This window comes from Hemicordylus capensis, chromosome 7, assembly GCF_027244095.1.
Source record: "Hemicordylus capensis ecotype Gifberg chromosome 7, rHemCap1.1.pri, whole genome shotgun sequence".
Lineage (NCBI taxonomy): Eukaryota > Metazoa > Chordata > Lepidosauria > Squamata > Cordylidae > Hemicordylus > Hemicordylus capensis.
In genome coordinates, this window is record NC_069663.1 from 7390946 (window position 1) to 7411835 (window position 20890).

The 20890-nt window shown below is 46.1% G+C and overlaps 1 protein-coding gene across 2 annotated transcripts in view; it reads left to right on the forward strand.

Moving 5' to 3' along the window:
* Positions 1-20890, forward strand: part of HMGCL (3-hydroxy-3-methylglutaryl-CoA lyase) — a 29054-nt gene that overhangs the window by 1962 nt on the left and 6202 nt on the right. The window contains exons 1-8 of one of the 2 annotated variants that reach the window (XM_053267120.1): positions 2041-2791; positions 3643-3726; positions 8935-9042; positions 10210-10305; positions 14177-14325; positions 16356-16419; positions 17895-18083; positions 19874-19999. In XM_053267120.1, the coding sequence (XP_053123095.1) occupies positions 2567-2791; positions 3643-3726; positions 8935-9042; positions 10210-10305; positions 14177-14325; positions 16356-16419; positions 17895-18083; positions 19874-19999 (1041 nt within the window). In that variant the 5' untranslated portion in view covers positions 2041-2566. Of the gene's footprint in view, positions 1-2040; positions 2792-3642; positions 3727-8934; positions 9043-10209; positions 10306-14176; positions 14326-16355; positions 16420-17894; positions 18084-19873; positions 20000-20890 lie in introns of those variants that run through there. The other variant, XM_053267121.1, reaches the window with a different exon arrangement.

Genomic DNA, 20890 nt, shown 5'->3' on the forward strand with positions numbered 1-20890 from the left:
TGCAGAATTGCTGAAGGCTGCTAATGAAGCATCCTGGTCTTCGATAATACCTCATCAGTGCCACAGGCTGATAGCATCCATGCCACGCCGCACTGAGGCAGTAATTGCTGCAAAAGGGGCCCAAACCAAGTACTGAATACATATGCATGCTTATAATTTTCAGAGGTCCGATATTGTTCTATTCTTCAATCCTTGTCTTCTTGGTTCCATGTAATATTCTAATTTTCTGAGATTGTGGATTTGGGGTTTTCATGAGCTGTACGCCATGATCATCACAATTATAACAAATTAAGGCTTGACTTATCTCGCTTTGCATGTAATGCGTCTGTCTCATACATCAGTTTCACCTTTTAATTTGCATTACTGAAATTAATGGACTTTTGCACGATATTCTAATTTTCTGAGTTTCACCTGTAGTACTTTACAGCCTGTTATACTGGTCACATCTACCTCTGGCTTCACTTGATAGATGCACAGCTAAGATGATAGAATGGATCCATATTTGTGCCTTAAGCTTCATGGGGTCTAGCAAAGCCTTTAAGGATGGATGATAACTTCCCCACACCATCCTTATACAAGTTTAAGACAATTACAAAAATAGAGTTAGGCTATGTCAGTTTTGTGATGTTTGCTAGTAGTTTGGGAGTTATGGGAGACGGGGGACTTCTTATTTTAAAAGGAGAGACTGGGTCTCAAAACCTTATAGGAACATAGAAAACTGCCTTATACCGAGTCAGACCATGGGTCCATCTAGCTCAGTATTGTCTGCACTGACTAACCTCCAAGGTTACAGGCAGGAGTCTCTCTCAGCCCTAGGGAAGACCCAGCCAAGAGGTTCACGCAGATGAGACAGTAAATCTCTTCTGGAAATGTTTGTATGGTTATGTGCAAAAAGACAAGAGTATCTCTTCTAAACAGCAATGGGACAAATTGTGGAAATGGAAGTTGGACGTAAACCCCCCACCACCACCACCACTTACCTGATGTGCCTTGAAATCCCCCACCCCCAAGTTACAGTACTACCTGCAATATACTTCATAACCTTGTGGGTTTCCAAATCCTTGTGTGTAAATCTTTGTAGACATATCATGTACAAACAACCACTTTGTATATAATTGTGCTTTGGCAACGTACTGTGTGCTTCGGTAGTTTGTTGGTTCAATTAAAAAATCTTGTCCTATCTGGAGATGCTGCCAGGGAGGGAACTTGGAACCCTTTTGCATGCAAGCAGCCGTGCCCCTAGGGGGAATATTTTACAGTGCTCACTTACAGAAGTAAAAGTGATTTTCCTCCAACCTTGCTTGCTTCCACACAACTGAAAACTGGGAGACACACAATTCCCCAACCTGGGTAGGACACCATTTTTGATTGTGTGAATGACCTCCCAGTCTCCCATTCCAATGCAAACCAGGGCAGACCCTGCTAAAAAGGGGGCAATTCACGCTTGCATCACAAGACCAGCTCTCTTTTAGCATTCACTGCCCCAACAGGTATAAATGGGTTGGACAAAGCCATCTATAGTTGACTTGCCTTTTGTGGGGGAGAGCTGGTCCGTTCCTGCAGTAGCAAGAATGGACTGTCCCCTTTGCTAAGCAGCGTTTACCTTTGGAAAGGTGAATACCTGTGAGCGTGGTTAGATAGTCCCCTTAGGGCAGGCAAGCTTGGCTTCTCCCAGCTGTTCCCAAACTACAACTCCCAATTGCAGTTGAGGATGATGGGAGTTGTAGTTCAGCAATAGCCGGGGAGCCAAGGTTGCCTACCCATGCCTTAGGGAATGAGGACGTAGTGCTGTGATAGGGCATCTGCTTGCATTCAAAAGGTCCCAGTTCACTTCCCGGATGGCAGCATATCCCTGGGCAAGACTTGCCTGAAACCCTGGGAAGCTACTGCCAGTCTGCATAGACGAAGAGGAGTCTGACTCTGTATAAGGCAGCTTCCTCCTATGCTGGGATGGGGCCATACATAGCTCATTCTGCACGCAGAAGGTCCCCAGCTTCAGTCACTGGCATCTCCAGGTAGAGCTAGGAAAGAGTCTTGCTTGAAACCTTGGAGAGCTGCTGCCAGTCAGTGCCGACAATACTGAGCTCGGTGGATCAGTAGTCTGACTCGGTATAAGGCAGCTGCCAATGGCTATCGCACAAATGTTTGTATTAAGAAGAGCTGAGAGCAGGCTTATTTTATTTTTTTTTAATACTGACAACTTGGGACCACTGTAGCCCACTGGCAGAGTATCTACTCCGCATGCAGGAGACCCCGGCTTCAACCCCTGGCAGCAACTCCTTCAGGGAAGACGGGGGAAGACTCCTGCCTGAAACCCTGGAGAGCTGCTGCCAGTCAGCGCCGACAATACTGAGCTAGACAGACCAAGGGCCGGACTCACTTGAAGGCAGCTTCCTGTGTAACGAATACTATGAAACCTGGTAGCGCCGCAGGAAGTTCCACTGCTCAGAGGTGGCATGCTTTCCAAGTTATCCGCTGCGGGGGAAGAGGCAACGGCAGGGGCAAGAACAGGGCGAGGGCTGATGGTTCCTCCAGTCCGTGGTTGTGAGTTGACCACCTGCATGCCATGGCGGTGGGTGGGTGGAGCGAAAATGCCAGGGCGGGGCTAAAGAGCACTGGCGGAAGAGCTTCAGCTGCCCGGCCGGGGAGGGCAGGGCGATCACGTGACGGAGCAAAGGGCTCCTCGCCTCACGTGATCCTCCTCCAAGAGGACCCCAGGAAGGAAGGGAAGGCAGCGGCGATGACGGCCGCCAAACGGGTGCTTCCGCGGCTGGTGGCGTCGCTGCGGCCGGTGAGTGGGTGGCCCCGACTCCTGGCGCCGGTCTCCGGATCCGGGCTGGCGCTGTCTCCGCATGTCTCTCGTTACGAGGGTGATCGGGCTCTGGCTGGCCCCTGAGAGTGACCTGCTCTCAACAGGTTGATTCCATTGTCCCCTGTAAGGGGGATTTCCAGAGGCTGTTGACTACAACTCCCATCACCCCCAGCTGCAGTGGCCTTTGGTTGGGGGTGATGGGAGTTGTAATCAACAGCATCTGGGAATCCCCCTTACAGGGGACACTGGCTTTATTCTGAGTAGGTCTCTTGGGATATAGGGTCCCCCTGAGCCACTGGGAGCGGTTGGAGATAGACCACACGGCCGCCCCCCCCCGCCCCCGCACTGAGGCTGATGTGACTGTGTCTTACTGGGGGCATCTGAAGGAGCAGGAGTTCCAAAAGCCCCCCTAAATGTCACAGTGTGGTGGGCAGACTTTAGCGTCCCACAGAACTCCTCTTCATGCTGGACGTTCAACAAAGCAATAGGAAGCATGGGGAGCGGGGGAGAGAAGAGGATGGACATAATGGAGAAGCCCTCAGATCTGCAGTTTATTACAGTCTTAAAACTGAGTGCAGGGGGATTTGATTGATTGATTAAGTGATGTCAAGTAGGTGTCAGCTCTTAGTGACCCTATAGGAATTTAGGCAGACTTAATTTGATAAGCATCCCTTAGGTGCAGGACAGATCTTAGTTGCATTCAAGTCTGCTGGTGCAAAGAAACAAACTAGCTACTTATTTACATATACAGTGCCCAGGCATGTTAAGAAAAATATGAAAGCTACCCATATTTGATCCCTGCTCCCTTTTTATCACTTTTTTCCCCACAGCTCAGTACATCAGCGGCTAGTACGTTTCCCAAGTATGTTAAAATAGTTGAGGTCGGCCCAAGAGATGGACTACAGAATGAAAAGGTAATAACCTCTGCTTAGCTTAGTTTCATTTGTGCCTGAAATTTGCAATGTTTTCATATGCATAATCCTGCCATTTCAACATCTGTGCAGTCCTTATTTTCCTAGAATGTTGTTATAGCTCCAGAATTTCACTTGCACTCCTGTTCTCTAAATCCTTCAGTACCATTCAAATACAGGTGAAACTCGGAAAATTAGAATATCGTGCAAAAGTCCATTAATTTCAGTAATGCAAATTAAAAGGTGAAACTGATATATGAGACAGACGCATTACATGCAAAGCGAGATAAGTCAAGCCTTAATTTGTTATAATTGTGATGATCATGGTGTACAGCTCATGAAAACCCCAAATCCACAATCCCAGAAAATTAGAATATTACATGGAACCAAGAAGACAAGGATTGAAGAATAGAACAATATCGGACTGTACATTGATATCAGAAAGTATAGATATTGGTCTGTGTAGGCCAGTAGATAGCATCAGGCAGAACATGAAGTCTGCAGGGGAGGGGGGATTATAATTCTTAATCTTTAGCTTTTAAAATAACTTCTAATTTGTAACTTATAAAACAGCAACAGTGATTCTGATTGTGGTTTTAGCCTGCATTTTAAACTTAACTTGGTTAATTTTCTTTCTCTTATTTTATATTGTATTTATTTTATTGTTATGATCCATCCCGAGCAGTAGTGTACTGGAGGGGTAGCGTATAAATGTTTTAAATAAATAAAATAAAAATCTTGCTTCCGCTGCGGCTATCTTTGGGCAAGCTACAGCCACTCATTTGATTAATTTATAGTCTGGCTTATCAGTCTGTGAAATGGGTGCAACCTATTTCACTGATGATTGGTTAGGGACTATCTGGAGAGCTGGTGTTGCTGTAGTCAGCATGCTCAGCAGGGTGAGCACTGTCTGCTGTTAAGATCCGCTTAGCAGGGCTTCTCAACATGTGGGTCCCCAGATGATATTGGACTTCAGCTCCCATAATCCCCAGCCCCAGCGGCCTTTGGTTGGGAATTATGGGAGTTGAAGTCTAATTACATCTGGGGACCCACAGGTTGAGAAGCCCTGGCTTAAGGGATGGGGCTCAGAGGTAGAGCTTCTGCTTGCATTCAGAAGGTCCCAGGTTCACTCCCTGGCAGCATCTGCAGGTGGGGCTGGGAAAGACTCCTGCTTGAAACCTTGGAGAGCTGCTGCCAGTCAGTGTAGACAATGCTGAGCTAGATGGACCAATGGCATCCAAAACGTAGTCCGGCTAGAATTGGTAGGGTTGCTCAGCAAGGTAAAGCTGTATAAATGCTGACGTCTTTTCAGTCTCTACCCTTTGGTAATCCTGGAGAGGGCAAAGAGAATGTCCCAACTAGTGAGTTTGTCTAAGATAGATTTTCCCATTGGTAAACAATTGTGTCAGGCACTGGCAACTTGCAAAACAGCTCCCGAAATCTTTGTCCCCTTGGCAGGCTGCCTGCAGTGCAGAACTCCTGGTTATAATCATCAGAGGTTTTTAGTCTGTCCCATCTTCAAGGGCTCAGGTGCAATTTAAAAATTACAGAAATACAAAAAGTTCTTAACATACCTTAAAAATAATAATACTACATTTATATCCCGCTCTTCCTTCAGCAAGCCCAGAGTGGTGTACATGGTTTTATTTCTCTTCACAACAACCTTGTGAGGTAGGTTAGACACAGAGAGAGAGGGAGAGAAGTGACTGGCCCGGAATCGCCCAGAGAGTTTCATGGCTAAACAGGGATTTGAACACAAGTCTCCCCGGTCCTAGTCCAACACTAACCACTACCCCACAGTGGTATAGAGTTCTCACTCATACCTGCTTCCTTGTCTCTGATAGAAGAGCCTCTTTTTGGCATCAGTGTTCCCTCTAACAGGGATTCCCAGGTGTTGTGGACTACAACTCCCAGAATCCTCAGCTGCAATGGCTTTTACTAGTGGGTTATGGGAGTTGTAGTCAACAACATCTGGGAATCCCTGTTAGAGGGAACACTGCTTGGCATATGACTTTTGCCTTCTGTTTCTTCCCCTTTCTCTTGGCATTTATTGATAATTATTTTAATACAGTATGGTCATATCAAAACATGGGCTTATTAACCAGGCCAGGGTTTCTTAACCTTAGGCCCAAGGTTTCTTAACCTAAACTCCCATCATCCCCAGATATGGCCTTTGTGACTGAGGATGATGGGAGTTGTAGTCCAACAACATCTGGGGGCCCAAGGTTAAGAAACCCTGAACCAGTTTATTGCATAGTTGGACTCTCTCCATGCAGGCTAGAGCTGGTCTTGCGGTAGCGAGTATGAATTGTCCCCTTTGCTAAGCAGGGTCCACCCTGGTTGCATTTGGATGGGAGACTACATGTGTGAGCACTGCAAGATATGCCACTTAGGGGAGGGGGCTCATATGAGAAGAGTAGACGGTTCCAAGTTCTCTCCCTGGCATCTTCAGATAGGGCTGAGAGAGACTCCTCCTGCCTGTAACCTTGGAGAAGCCGCTGCCAGTCTGTGAAGACAATACTGAGCTAGATGGACCAATGGTCTGACTCAATAGAAAGCAGTTTCCTATGTTCTCATCAAATTCTTCCCTTATAATCTGAGTAAGTAAGTTTTATTGTGGTCCTTAGACCAGCTTAACATTTAAAATAATACATTTATGATTTACAAAATATTCAAATTTCTAATACAAGCTCTACGCAGTTTGGATGCAACAAAACAGAACTTGGCCACATTTATAGAAGTAACAGATTTAAAATTTGACAGCAAAAAATCCAAGTAAAATTGATCCGTATGGCCAGGATGGTTCTTTAAGAGAGGAGCAATAAACTTAATACGAGCATCCCTGTAAAATTGACAATACAGAATAACATGAACTGACTCTATATCCCCTGAGCCACAGGGGAAACGACACAATGCATATGGAACCCGTTTATATTTCCCTTCTAGGAGTGCAGAGGGAAGGGGTATAATCTGATATATCTGCTGACTTCCAACTGTGCAAAACGGTTTAGAATTTGAACCTGTGACATCCAGATTTGGATCCAGATTTGGTGCAACCATGAGTATCCCAGGGACTTAACTGCGTAGAGGTCCCTTACCTTTGTGTGGTTTTCTTGAACTTGCATTGATGCAAAGAATATGCTGCTGCCTTGCATTAGACTGCTTTAAAAATCTTTCTTGTAGCTCACAATACCTTGTGTCTTTCATCACAAATCAGCAATCATATTCACAGCTGTAAGGAAATGTGCAGCGCACTCTTTGTGTGCGTGGAGGTGGTGTTACTGTTACTGAGCGCCCGCGTGATATAGTGGTTAGTGTGTTGGACTAGGGCTGGGGAGACCCGAGTTCATTCAGCCATGATAGTTGCTGGGTGACTCTGGGCCAGTCACTTCTCTCTCACTCTAACCTACTTCACAGGGTTGTTGTGAGGAGAAACTTAAGTATGTAGTACACCACTCTGGGCTCCTGGGAGGAAGAGCGGGATATAAAAAAATGTTGTTGTTTTAAAAATGAGACCTGCTGGGTGACTCTGAGCTGGTCACTTCTCTCTCAGCCTGATCTACCTCACAGGGTTGTTGTGAAGATAAACATAACAGTGTACACTGCTCTGGGCTCCCTGGAGGAAGAGCTGTATATAAATAAATAGGTTATTGGTATTATTTTTTTAGTTAAAAAACGACTACCACCACACATTCTCATTGCCTAGGCACCCAGTTTCAACTATCATCTCCATGACCTCAAAAATGAGGGGTGGAAATGGGTGTCAGAATCACTCATAGCATTCTCTGTCTCCTGCCTCGCACCATGTCAGCTGCGTCATCCATCAGCCAGACGAAATTCTGCTTGTCAACTCTCCTGTCTCCTCACTAAATCATTCTTGGCTGCGCTAAAAGTTTCATGCCCGCATAAGTACAGCTGTGCCTTCCAGACTGAGGTCTCACACGACCCTTCGGAGCATCGGTCCTAGACACATAGCTCTGAAAAAGTGGTTTGCCTTGTCTACACTGCAGGAAACGTTATTCTCTGCCTGCCCCATTGTGCCTCCTGATGACAGCCCCGATGGTTCTTCCGTTCCTGAGCAGTCTGTGGTTGCCATGCTGGGTCAGCCGTGGACACACCATGGCACACTGCTTTTCAGCTCTGATCAAGAGCTTCAGCATGGCTCACAACAAAACTGAAAATGCAGTATCCTAAAGCAACAATATAACAGACTACAGCCGTCAAAATCCTGACACCATCTGAGAGATTAAAACTTTAAGATAGGCTAAAGTAGGGATAGGCAACCATAGTTTTCCAACGGTTGTTGAACTACAACTCCCATCATCCCTAGCCATTATTCAATGACTGCCGGAGAGCCATGGTTGCCTACCCCTGGGTTAAAGGCTTGGTAGAAGAGAAGTATTCTAACTGTCCTTCAAATTGTCAGCAATGAGAGGATCATAAAGGCATCACCATGAAGGGAGTTCCACAGTCGAGAACACCATGACAGGGAAGGCCTTTTCCTGCATCTCAACCAAAGAGATTTTTGATGGCAGCAGGATGCTGCGTGAGCCTTCCAGTCAGATGTCTACAAATCCACTTGCTAGCACACCAGTAGTGAGTGCCTCCACACTACACAGATCTCTTCCCCAAAGGTCTCATTTCCACTTCCATTTTGGGGCAGCTAAATACCAGATGCAGGGAGCAACAGCAGGAGAGAGGGCATGCCCTCACCTCTTGCCTGTGGGCTTCTCAGAGGCATGTGCTGGGTGACGGTGGGAAACAGGATGCTGAACTGGATAGGCCTTGGGCCTGATCCAGCAGGACTGTTTCTGTTTTCTTCTTGAGGAATATCAGGAATCCTTTCTGAGTAGTTGGAGACGGCTCCTTCTGTTTCTTATCATCTCTGTGTGCCAGTGACAGAAGATCTGCTTCTCTCCTAAGCCCTCTGCCTGGGTGCCAGAAAAGGATCTGAGAGGAGAGAGGGGATTGGTGGCAACCACATATAATGTCTGGCTAGTGAGTGAAGTGTAAATTTGTGCTTTCCCGCTTCCAGTGACAAATGCTTTGGTTCAATAGGGTTTACTCCCTTGTAAGTGTGTTTAGGATTGTTTGATGCAATAGACACGTATTATTGTTCCACTGTTACAGTTTCATCAGATTCCTGGAGAATGGAAATGTTATGAAATTACCACAAGCAGGGAATGCACTTTCTCCTCTTTTTCTTTGTAGAACCTCGTCCCCACCCAGGTGAAAATCGACTTAATTGATATGCTGTCGGAAACGGGTCTCTCGGTCATCGAAGCTACCAGTTTTGTGTCTCCCAAATGGGTCCCTCAGGTCAGTGCTGCTGATCTTATGACGCTTGGAAATGTTGCCAGATGTGAGTTGTGCATGGTGGGTGGGCTGGGTTTGTCCATGTGAGGCTGAAGTTTGAGTCCCTGCTTGTCCATCCACAAGCCAGGCCCTAAAATTTTGGCCATCAGTACCATATCAGATGACAAATGCTCATTGTGATTTTTGGCAACGTCCACCCCCCCAGAGATGCAAAATAGGGGGTAGCATTGTTGCACTGATAGCTCTCTGTGTGTTCTCACCCCTTCTTTATCCCTACCGCCAATTAGAGTAAAATTGCAGTCATTTTTGCACACAGGTAAGGGTACAGTTCGGGTGACAATGAACAAACTGTTCTCCTCTCTCCATGGAGTTATCTTTGGAGGACATTCCTGCCAGTTTTCAATTTCCATTCCTCTGACAACCTCGATACAATTTTTCTATTAGTTTTGGCTTTTTTTTTTTAATTAAAAGCTTTTAAAACACCGTTGCAAATGTTTACTCTATGGAGAGAGTACAACAATTTGTTCATTGCTACCCGTATCCTGCAGGCCTGGTGGACAGGACCATATAAGCATGAGAACAACATAAGGATGAGACTACACTGAAAGGCTTGCAATGCTATCACCTCTCTTCCATCTCTAGGGGTGTAGCCCTTGTCAAAATGACAATGCGCATTGGTCCCCCAATTAGTACCAGCTAACCTTGGAGAAGGCGCTGCCTGTCAGTGTAGACCCGACTACACAACTTCGGCCCTCCTGCAGATGTGGTCTTGTGATAGCAAGCATGACTTGTCTCCTTAGCTAAGCAGGATCTGCCCTGGTTGCATATGAAAGCGAGACTAAAAGTGTGAGCACTGTAAGATCTTCCTCTTGGGGGATGGAGCCGCTCTGGGAAGAGCAGAAGGTTTCAAGTTCCCTCCCTGGCTTCTCCAAGATAGGACTGAGAGAGACTCCTGCCTGCAACCTTGGAGAAGCCGCTTCCAGTCTGTGTAGACAATACTGAGCTAGACTTACACTGGTACAGTTTAAGGCAGTTTCTATGTTACTGTGTTTCCTAAGACCAGATGCTATGCTGGGCTGATTAGGGACACTTCAGTAGGGTCTGGAAGCCCCCTGCTTTTCCTCTGAAGCTCTAACCCCCTGCCTTTCTGTTCTTTGTTATGCTGTTTAGATGGCTGACCATACTGAAGTCATGCAGGGAATTCAGAAGGCTCCTGGTATCAGCTACCCTGTATTGACCCCCAACCTGAAAGGCTTTCAGGCGGCGGTAAGGGATGCTTGCAGTGCAGAAGGTTTGATGCAGAAGTTTTGGGAATCCCTGGGTGGGAAATGCATACTCTTCATCTGCAGTGATGCATCTTGCTCCAATGGTCTGATAGAGCAATTCCAAGGGAATCAGGCACGTTATCACTTTTTTCAATGACTGTGGCCATAAACAAATTTCCAAGTTGATACTACAGGTGAAACTCGAAAAATTAGAATATCGTGCAAAAGTTCATTAATTTCAGTAATGCAAATTAAAAGGTGAAACTGATATATGAGATAGACGCATTACATGCAAAGCGAGATAAGTCAAGCCTTAATTTGTTATAATTGTGATGATCATGGCGTACAGCTCATGAGAACCCCAAATCCACAATCCCAGAAAATTAGAATATTGTGAAAAGGTTCAACAGTCTAGGCTCCAGGTGTCCCACTCCAATCAGCTAATCAATCCATAACACCTGCAAAGGGTTCCTGAGCCTTTAAATGGTCTCTCAGTCTGGTTCATTAGGAATCACAATCATGGGAAAGACTGCTGACTTGACAGTTGTGCAGAAAACCATCATTGACACCCTCCATAAGGAGGGAAAGCCTCAAAAGGTAATTGCAAAAGAAGTTGGATGTTCCCAAAGTGCTGTATCAAAGCACATTAATAGAAAGTTATGTGGAAGGGAAAAGTGTGGAAGAAAAAGGTGCACAAGCAGCAGGGATGACCGCGGCCTGGAGAGGATTGTCAGGAAAAGGCCATTCAAAAGTGTTGGGGACTTTCACAAGGAGTGGACTGAGGCTGGAGTTAGTGCATCAAGAGCCACCACACACAGACGGATCCTGGACATGGGCTTCAAATGTCGTATTCCTCTTGTCAAGCCGCTCCTGAACAACAAACAACGTCAGAAGCGTCTTACCTGGGCTCAAGAAAAAAAAGAACTGGTCTGTTGCTCAGTGGTCCAAAGTCCTCTTTTCTGATGAGAGCAACTTTTGCATCTCATTTGGAAACCAAGGACCCAGAGTCTGGAGGAAGAATGGAGAGGCACACAATGCAAGATGCTTGAAGTCCAGTGTGAAGTTTCCACAGTCTGTGTTGATTTGGGGAGCCATGTCATCTGCTGGTGTTGGTCCACTGTGCTTCATTAAGTCCAGGGTCAACGCAGCCGTCTATCAGGAGATTTTGGAGCACTTCATGCTTCCTTCCGCAGACAAGCTGTATTAGGGATGCTGACTTCATTTCCCAGCAGGACTTGGCACCTGCCCACACTTCCAAAAGTACCAAAACCTGGTTCAATGACCATGGGATTACTGTGCTTGATTGGCCAGCAAACTCGCCTGACCTGAACCCCATAGAGAATCTATGGGGCATTGCCAAGAGAAGGATGACAGACATGAGACCAAACAATGCAGAAGAGCTGAAGGCCGCTAATGAAGCATCCTGGTCTTCCATAACACCTCAGCAGTGCCACAGGCTGATAGCATCCATGCCACGCCGCATTGAGGCAGTAATTGCTGCAAAAGGGGCCCAAACCAAGTACTGAATACATATGCATGCTTATACTTTTCAGAGGTCTGATATTCTATTTACAATCCTTGTTTTATTGGTTTCATGTAATATTCTAATTTTCTGGGATTGTGGATTTGGGGTTCTCATGAGCTGTACACCATGATCATCACAATTATAACAAATTAAGGCTTGACTTATCTCGCTTTGCATGTAATGCGTCTGTCTCATATATCAGTTTCACCTTTTAATTTGCATTACTGAAATTAATGAACTTTTGCACGATATTCTAATTTTTTGAGTTTCATCTGTATATGTGCAAAGCACGTTGGTAACAGAATCAGAATTTTTGGATATCATTTCTGATCCCATTACTAACATGTTTTGCATGTTTCAGATGCGCTCTGTAATATTTTAAGGGCTTTGTAAAACTATGGCCTTCTAGAGGAGAGCTGGTCTTGCGGTAGCAAGCATGATTTGTCCCCATAGCTAAGCAGGGTCCACCATGGTTGCATATGAATGGGAGACTTGATGTGTAAGCACTGTAAGATATTCCCCTTAGGGGATGGAGCCGCTCTGGGAAAAGCAGAAGGTTTCATGTTCCCTCCCTGGCATCTCCAAGATAGGGCTGAGAGAGATTCCTGCCTGCAACCTTGGAGAAGCCGCTGCCAGTCTGTGAAGACAATACTGAGCTAGATAGACCAATGGTCTGACTTGGTATATGGCAGTTTCCTATGTTCCTAGTAGGAGATGTTCTCCTGCCAGTGGGTATATGAGACATCAACCTGAAAAATTGCTCATGGCATTGAAAAAGTGGTCACGTGCCTGATTCCATTACCCTGGGAATTGCTGTAATAGCTGTGAAACTCTATGATTTGAGTGTCATTTCCCCATGTGCAAAGGCTGTTTATTTCAATGGAGGAAGTGGGTTGAAGTGGTGTATCTTGGCAGATGCAGATCCTCCTCCATTGAACTGAATGGAAGAGCCTTTGCACACAAGAGCTTTGAGAGTGTCCAGTAGTGGCTTGCCTTCATCTCTGAGTGCTGTCCAACTGGGATACTGTCTGGGAACCACATTTGTTGCATTTTTGACAGGGAAAGCGGAGAGTACGTGCAAGAAATATGAAATATCCCATTAACATTCACTCTCACATAGGAACATATTTTTATTTTATTTTAATTACATTTATATCCCGCTCTTCCTCTAAGGAGCCCAGAGCCCAGTACATAGTTAAGTTTCTCCTCACAACAACCCTGTGAAGTAGGTTAGGTTGAGAGAGAGAAGTGACTGGCCCAGAGTCACCCAGCAAGTATCATGGCTGAATGAGGATTTGAACTCGGGTCTCCCTGGTCCTAGTGCAGCACTCTAACCACTACACCATGCTGGCTCTCAGGTACATATGAGGTCTTAGATTCACTCTCTAGCATCTCCAGGTAGGGCTGGGAGAGACTCCTTCCTGCAGCCTTGGAGAGCTGCTGCCTGTCAGTGTTGACAATACTGAGCTAGATAGGCCAATGGTCAGACTCGGTATGAGGCAGCTTTCTAGCTTCCTAGTCGCAGGGTGTAATGTTGCTGCCATTAAAATTAACTGGAAGGGGGGCCCACACAGGTTGATTTGCAGCAGGGCTTTCTAAGGACACCCCTGGGCAAGACATTTTAGTAGGCTCAACTAAATACTTTGCAATGTTGCAAAAGAGCAAGCAAGCTTCCAGGTTTCCTAGAAGGCTTCGTCAGCTTAGATTATTCTTTTCCCCTGGAAATATAAAGGCCCTGTGTTAGATCTGTCATAATGGGAGCAGCCATGATTTTCCTTTGTCCTAGAACCTAGAAATTTTCCATCCTGAAAAATTTTGTACCCAGAACAATATTACCTTTGCATACCTCAAAACAATATATAAATATTTGTTGTAGTAGTACCAAATTACATCCACCAAACGCTTCCTAGACTCCATTTTGGGCTGCTACAAATTGCAGACCAGTCTTTTTTCATCACACCTCGCTTTCTGTCTCTTCTCCCCCACCCCACTTTTTTGTTTCCCCTCACTTAACTTCCAGCCTGAAGAAGAGCTCTGTGGCACCCAGAAGCTTGCTCACTGCTCTGACCTTTGTTCCCTTCTGTCCTAATAAAGGACTTGCTCTCTTTATTTTTTGGATTTAAACCAATGTAAAATATCCCACTAAAATCCAGTTTAAACGGCAAAAGCATAACAAAGGCAAACTAATCCCCGACCACCTACCATCTCAACTTTGGTCCTGTAAGCAATCCCAGATGGAAAAGATGTTGCAGCATTTCCTAAAGAGACTCGGGTTTGGATTCTGAAGGATGGGGAAGGCAGCTTTGCTGGTTGTCAGTGTGTAATTTCCTTCCCGTTTGTTGCTTAGCTGGCAGCCGGTGCCAAGGAGGTGTCAATCTTTGGGGCGGCATCAGAGCTTTTCACAAAGAAGAACATCAACTGTTCCATCGAGGAGAGTCTACAGAGATTTGACGATGTGCTGAAAGCTGCAAAAGAAGCCAGCATCCCAGTCCGAGGGTAAGAGCAGAGCCAGTGGCTGAGCGAGTGTGGTGTCTAACAGGCCTCTTTGTATGTTGGTACAACAAGGCGGAGACAGAGAGGAGGGCGAAAGGCTGGCGTGTGATGGAGTAAGGAAGCTGCCTTCTACTGAGTCAGACCCTTGGCCCATCGAGCTTAAGAGTTGCTTACCCAGACTGGCAGCAGCTTCTCCAAGCTTACAGGCAGGAGTCTCTCTCTTCCCGAACTTGGAGATGCCAGGGAAGGAATCGGGAACCTTCTGCATGCAAATATGCAGGTGCTCTTCCCAAAATAGCCCCATTCCCCAAGGGGCATATCTTACAGTGCTTACATGTAGTCTCCCATTCAAATGCAAACCAGGGCAGACCCCTGCTTAGCAAAGGGGACCATTCATGCTTACCACCACTAGACCAGTAGGGGGAAGTGGACAGCTGGTCTTCCAGTAGCAAGCTCATGAATTCCATGAATGCATTCCTTTTTTTCATGAATTCATTCCTAAATTGAACTGCTGCATTCAAGTCATTCCTGAATTTTCATCCCCTTTTTCTTGCATTGCATTGCATTGCATTGCATTGCATTGCAAGAATTGTAGTTGCAAACATAAATTGACCAGGAGAACGGGTCCTGTGTTAACAAGCATGAATTATCACCTTTGCTATGCAGGGTCTGCTCCGGTTTGTATTTTGATGGGTGACTACATGTGAGCATTGTAAGATATCCCCCATAGGGGTTGGAGCTATAGTTCAGAAGTAGAGCATCTCCTTTGCACGCAGAAGGTCCCAGGTTTCCTCCCTGAAATCTCCAGTTAGGGCTGGGAGAGATTCCTGCCTGAAACCTTGGAGAGCCGCTGCCAGTCTGTGCAGACAATACTGAGCTCTGCAGATCAATGGTCTGACTCAGTATAAGGCAGACTTCTATATTTCTCTGAAGCTCATCAGAAAAAAACTCAACTGATGTCTGTAATGATTTTAAAAATAATAATAATAATAATTGGCTACTTTCAAGTAGCGAGGTCTGCATAGAAGGGAAAGGCTGACAATTTCTTATTAAAAATGGAAAAGTTTCCTTCCTGGATCAGACCCAAATCTGTTGAACCTAGCCGGCTATTCCCAACAGGTGCCTCTGGAAAATCTCTGCTGTGAAAATGGTGGCCATCTCCTAAGGCAGGCGTTCCCATACTTGAATCCCCAGAAGTTGGTGGGCTACAGCTCCCATCATCTCTTGCCACAATGGCTGGAGGCCTTCGGCTACCTCCCAGGTTCAGAGGCAGGAGGCCTCTGAATTGCCAGTTGCAGGGGAGCAGTGGCAGGAGAGGGGGCATCATGCATCCATCCCCTGGTTTGTGGTCATCTAGTGAGCCATGGTGGGAAATAGGATGCTGGACTAGATAGGCCTTGGGCCTGATCCAGCAAAGCTCTTCTTCTTATGAAGCCCTGCCCTAATGATTAGCAGTATCATTTTCAGAGATATTCTATCTCTGAATATGGTGGTTTTCTTTAAAATAACAGTTGCCACCACCTCCTCTAAACATTTGTCTAATCCAAGCAAGTGATTAGCAATTTGTCTAATCCAAGCAATTTGTCTAATCCAAGCAATTTGCAATTTGTCTAATCCAAAGCAATTTGTCTAATCCAAGCAAGTCATCTTGTGGCAGGATCAGTTAATTGCATAAAGAAGTTCAGTTGAGGCTGCACCGTGGCATGGAAATCTTGCTGTATGGTCAGGTCTCTTGACTGAAGCCAAGTGGGTCTGCATCCAGAAACACAGGCGTGCCCATTTGCATCAGCCAGCCTCACTCACTTGGGAGGACAACCCAGCGCCATGTGGGGTGCAATACAGGCTGGTTTCCATCAGACGTCCGCTAAGGTTCCTGCCATGTGCACACCTTGTTGATGTCTTGCCCAGTGAATTTTGTGTGTGTCGTTTGCGAGATGGGCAGAAAGCAGCTGTTCCTGGCTTAGGGGAAAGGTACTTGGAATCCCTTCCCCTGCATATCAAATAGAGGAATGCTTTCCCTTTTCTGCTTGCAGATACGTCTCTTGCGTCCTTGGCTGTCCTTACGAAGGAAAGATTGATCCTGCTAAAGTTGCAGAAGTGAGTGCATGCCATACCTGCCAAGGGATTTCGTGCAGTTGGGATGGAGAGCCAGTCTTGCGGAAGCCCGCATGAATTGTCCCCTTTGCCAAGCAGGGTTCTCCTTGGTTTGCATTTGGATGGCTGCCTGCTGTAAGATATTCCCCTCTGTACACTTGCTTGTAGAAGGTTCCAGATTCAACTCCAAGTAGGGCTGGGAAAGACTCCTGCCTGAAACCTTGTAGAATTGCTGCCCGTCAGTGTAGACAGTATTGAGCCAGATGGACCAATGGTCTGACTCGGTCTAAGGCAGCTTCCTGTGCAAGTCTTGTATATGCCAGTGTAAATATCAAGAGTGTTTAGGGACAGACCTCTACAAATCCATGTGCCAGCTCTCTGGTTAGCAGGATACCAGCAGCACCTCGCAGATCTCCCCAGAGGTCTCATTTCCACTGGCATTTTTGAGAAGGTAAGAAACCGCAGGAATCCTTTCTGAGCACTACGAGTGGCTCCCACGGCTTCTTCCCATCTCCCAGTGCAAATTTATTTATTTATTTATCGGTCTCTCTTATCTATTTACCACATTTTCATGCCGCTCAAAACACAAGTTCTCTCGGCGGTTTACAGCAAAACAATAAAAACAACCAATAAAAAGATTTAAAACATTTCAACAATCTGTTTTTAAAAGCCTGTGTGAACAAATGTGTCTTGACTGCCTTTTAAAAAGTTGTCAGAGATGGGGAGACTCTTATTTCAGCAGGAAACACATTCCAAAGCCTCAGGGCAGCAATGGAGAAGGCCCATCCCCAAGTAGCTACCAGACAAGCCGGTGGCAACTGCAGACAAACCTCTCCAGATTATCTCAATGGGTGGTGTGGTTCATAGCAAAGACGGTGTTCTCTTAAATACCCAGGGCCCAAGCTGTTTAGGGTTTTATAGGTTATAACCAAAACCTTGTACTTTGCCCGGAAACTTATCGGCAGCCAGTGTATATCTTTTAAGATGGGAGTGATATGGTCTCTCCGAGATGACCCAGAGACCAACCTGGCTTCCACATTCTGGACTAACTGCAGTTTCTGGACTATGTACAAAGGCAGCCCCACATAGAGCACATTGCAGTAGTCAAGTCTGGAGCTGACCAGAAGATGTACTATTGTTCTGAGGTCGATTATCTCAAGAAACGGACACAGCTGGCATATCAGCCAAAGCTGACAAATGACAGAAGACTCGCTTCTCTCCTAAGCCTGTGTGCCAGGAAAGGGTCTTAGGGAAGAGAGGGGATTGGTGGTGACCACAAATAATGGCTGAGTGGTGAGCTAAGCCTCAATGTGTGGGTCCCTGTTTATGGCAGAAGAGGGGGCTTTCATTCCTGATGTGCTCCATAATATTCAGCCAGTGACTTTGTCCGAATGGGTGTGTGTGTTTGAAATTTCCTTCGGCAGAGGGAATCCTGAAAGGGGAACTGTTCCGTACACGTTCTGTCCTCTCTGTGGCAGGTGTCGAAGAAGATGTATGCGATGGGATGCTACGAGATCTCTCTTGGCGATACCATTGGGGTTGGGACTCCGGGCAGCATGAAGGAGATGCTCTCTGCGGTCATGAAGGAGGTGCCCATTGGGGCTCTTGCCGTTCACTGCCACGATACCTACGGGCAAGCACTTGCCAACACCTTGGTAGCACTTCAGGTGTGTTTCAGAATTTGCGGCTGCACAAAAATGTCCAATCATCTGCAACCTTGGGGAAGCTGCTGCCAGTCTGTGAAGACAATACTGAGCTAGATAGACCAATGGTTTGACTCAGTATATGGCAGTTTCCTATGTACCTATGTCATGTCTTGTAGTTCAACACAATTTATTTTTTAAAAAAAGGTGGCTCAAGCAACTGAGCCAAGCTGCACACCACAGATGAAAGCAAACCAAAACAAACCAGAGTCATTGTCAGTGTGCCTTATAATGGGGATTACCTGATGTTGTTGACTCTAGCTCCCATAATCTCCAGCCAAAGACCATTGCAACTGGGGCTGCTGGGAGTTGTAGTCATCAACATCCGGGAATCCCTTTCACAGGGAACACATTGCTCCGTCTTGCATCGTACTTGCCTCCCACCCCCATGGCAATCAGACCAGAATCCACCCCAAAACGCTTCAAGTAAGAATGTCTTCCTATAGCAGGAGTTTAACCTTTTTTGCACCTGCATCCTAAATCCTCAAGTATTGCCCATGGACCCCCACCCCATTTATATATTAGATTTTTGAAGGGCTCCCATAAAAATTGCATTTGAAAGAGCACTCAGGATAGTTACTTTCAAGAAACCTATTCTGACGCACAAGGAAGAAAACTAAATTCATGGGAAGCAAAGATTTTCCATGGCACTCAGGTTAAGAACTCTTGCCCTATAGCCGGGATTCCTAGCAGGGGATACTAATACTGCTAGGGGTACTTGGAGGGGTCTCAGTGGGTCCTCAGAGCCCTCCTGCTCCCACACTGCACCGTGCTGTTTGTTTCCCATCTGAGGATTGACACCAACACATCCTCAGCAATGTGTCCACTTCAGAAGGGGAGGGAGGAGGGTGAAGACCCTCCTCCTCTGCTCCTGATTGGCTGGCTACAAGCTGAAGCTCAGGGAACCCCTCCCCTCAGTCTGATTGTCAGGCTTCAAAAATTAGCGCTGAGCACTCCCATTTAAATTAATAGGATAAATTTGTCCCATAAATTTCAGTAAGACTGCTTATGAATAACTTAGTATGGATGTGAGCCAGTGACTATAGTAGCCTGTCTCAATAACGTAACACTTAAATTTGTTTTGTGTGTGTGTGTGTATACTCTCTCTCTCTCTCTCTCTCTCTCTCAAATGTTAGTTATGAGACAGTCTTACATCCAGGTGAGAGAGAGAGAGAGAAAATGAATATGTGTGTGTACACAAATGTTTATGTATACATAAATACACAAATTTAAGTGTTACAGTTAGAGAGTACTACAGTTACTGGTTCAACTGGTTCACTTCCACTTTAAGTTACTCATAAGCAGCCTTATTGAAATCAGTGGGTTGGATACACCTCTCTCTCTCTCTCTCTCTCTCTCTCTCTCTCTCTCTCTCTCTCTCTCTCTCTCACACACACACACACACACACACACACACACACACACACACACACAATCTCTCTCTCTCTCTCTCTCTCTCACTAAACATTTCTATGGGGTACTTGAGCTGAAAGGTTGCTATGAAAGGGGTATGCTTGCTTTAAAAAAAGATTGGGACCCCTACCCTACAGGACAAGTCCCAGCTTCCCCAAATCATGCCTCATAGTCATGGCAGTTTCTGATGCCCAGAAAGAAGGTTGGGGGTTCTGAGGGAGAAACGGGAGGGAGAGCCCCCTCCCGGATTCTCAAAAGTCCAGTTGATCAGTCCATTTGCTGTAACTTCTCTTGACGCCCGAATGTTGCAGGCACTTCTTAAGTGGCTTCTGATTCCACAGATGGGCGTGAATGTGGTCGACTCCTCTGTGGCTGGCCTGGGAGGCTGCCCCTATGCCCAAGGCGCCTCTGGGAACGTGGCGACGGAGGACATGGTCTACATGCTTCATGGTCTCGGCATACACACGGTAAGTCTAGTAAAAGGCTGCACTACTCTTGCTTCCTGTGGTTGGTCTGGGGAGGTCGGCACTTTTCACTGGGATTCAACATGGAGGCTGTATAAGGCAGGAGTTTCCCACCAGCTGCTACTGAACTACAACTCCCATCATCCACAGTATGTTGCCATTGTGGTCAGGGATGATGGGATTTGTAGTCCAACCACATCTGGCAACCCAAGGTTGGGAATTGCCAGAATAAGGTGTGTCCATTTTGCCAAGCTTTCAGAAGTGAAAGGTTTCCTGTGTCAGTTGTGTGCTGTCCTTCTAATATGTGATTTCTGTGATCTTTGTAAGCGAATTATTAAAGTCCTAGGTGTCTCTCCCCTCCCCCCCATTTTTACTGAATTTTGGGGTCTAGTAAATGATCAGGGACCACCCACATAACAGCAGTGCTGATAATGAAGTGTAGACCTGGTAAGCAGTTTAGATGGGGGGACATTTGAGTATCCCATGTAGAAGTATAATGATTGTATTTTGCCTAGCTACCGTGAGCACAAGAGGGCAGGATGTAACTGACACATAAATGTACCCATGTGGATCATCACAGGATGGATTCAGATCAGCAGGTTTTTCTAGGTCTGTAGTTTGGAAAAAGAAAGGCAGGAGATAAATCAAATCGGCTAAATTCAAATTTAGGTATGTAATCACTAGCCTTTTAACCAACTAATCAAAATCATAAGGCTTGATCACACAAACCTCACCTCGGTAGCAGGAGCACCTCTCCCAGGTAGGAGAGCTGGGCGCACTCCTAGTTGGTGGTTGTGAGGACTCGAAAATCAAGGTAGTGGGAAGAGAGTGTTGGACTAGGACCAGGAAGACCCAAGTTCAAATCCCTATTCAACCATGAAACTCACTGGGTGA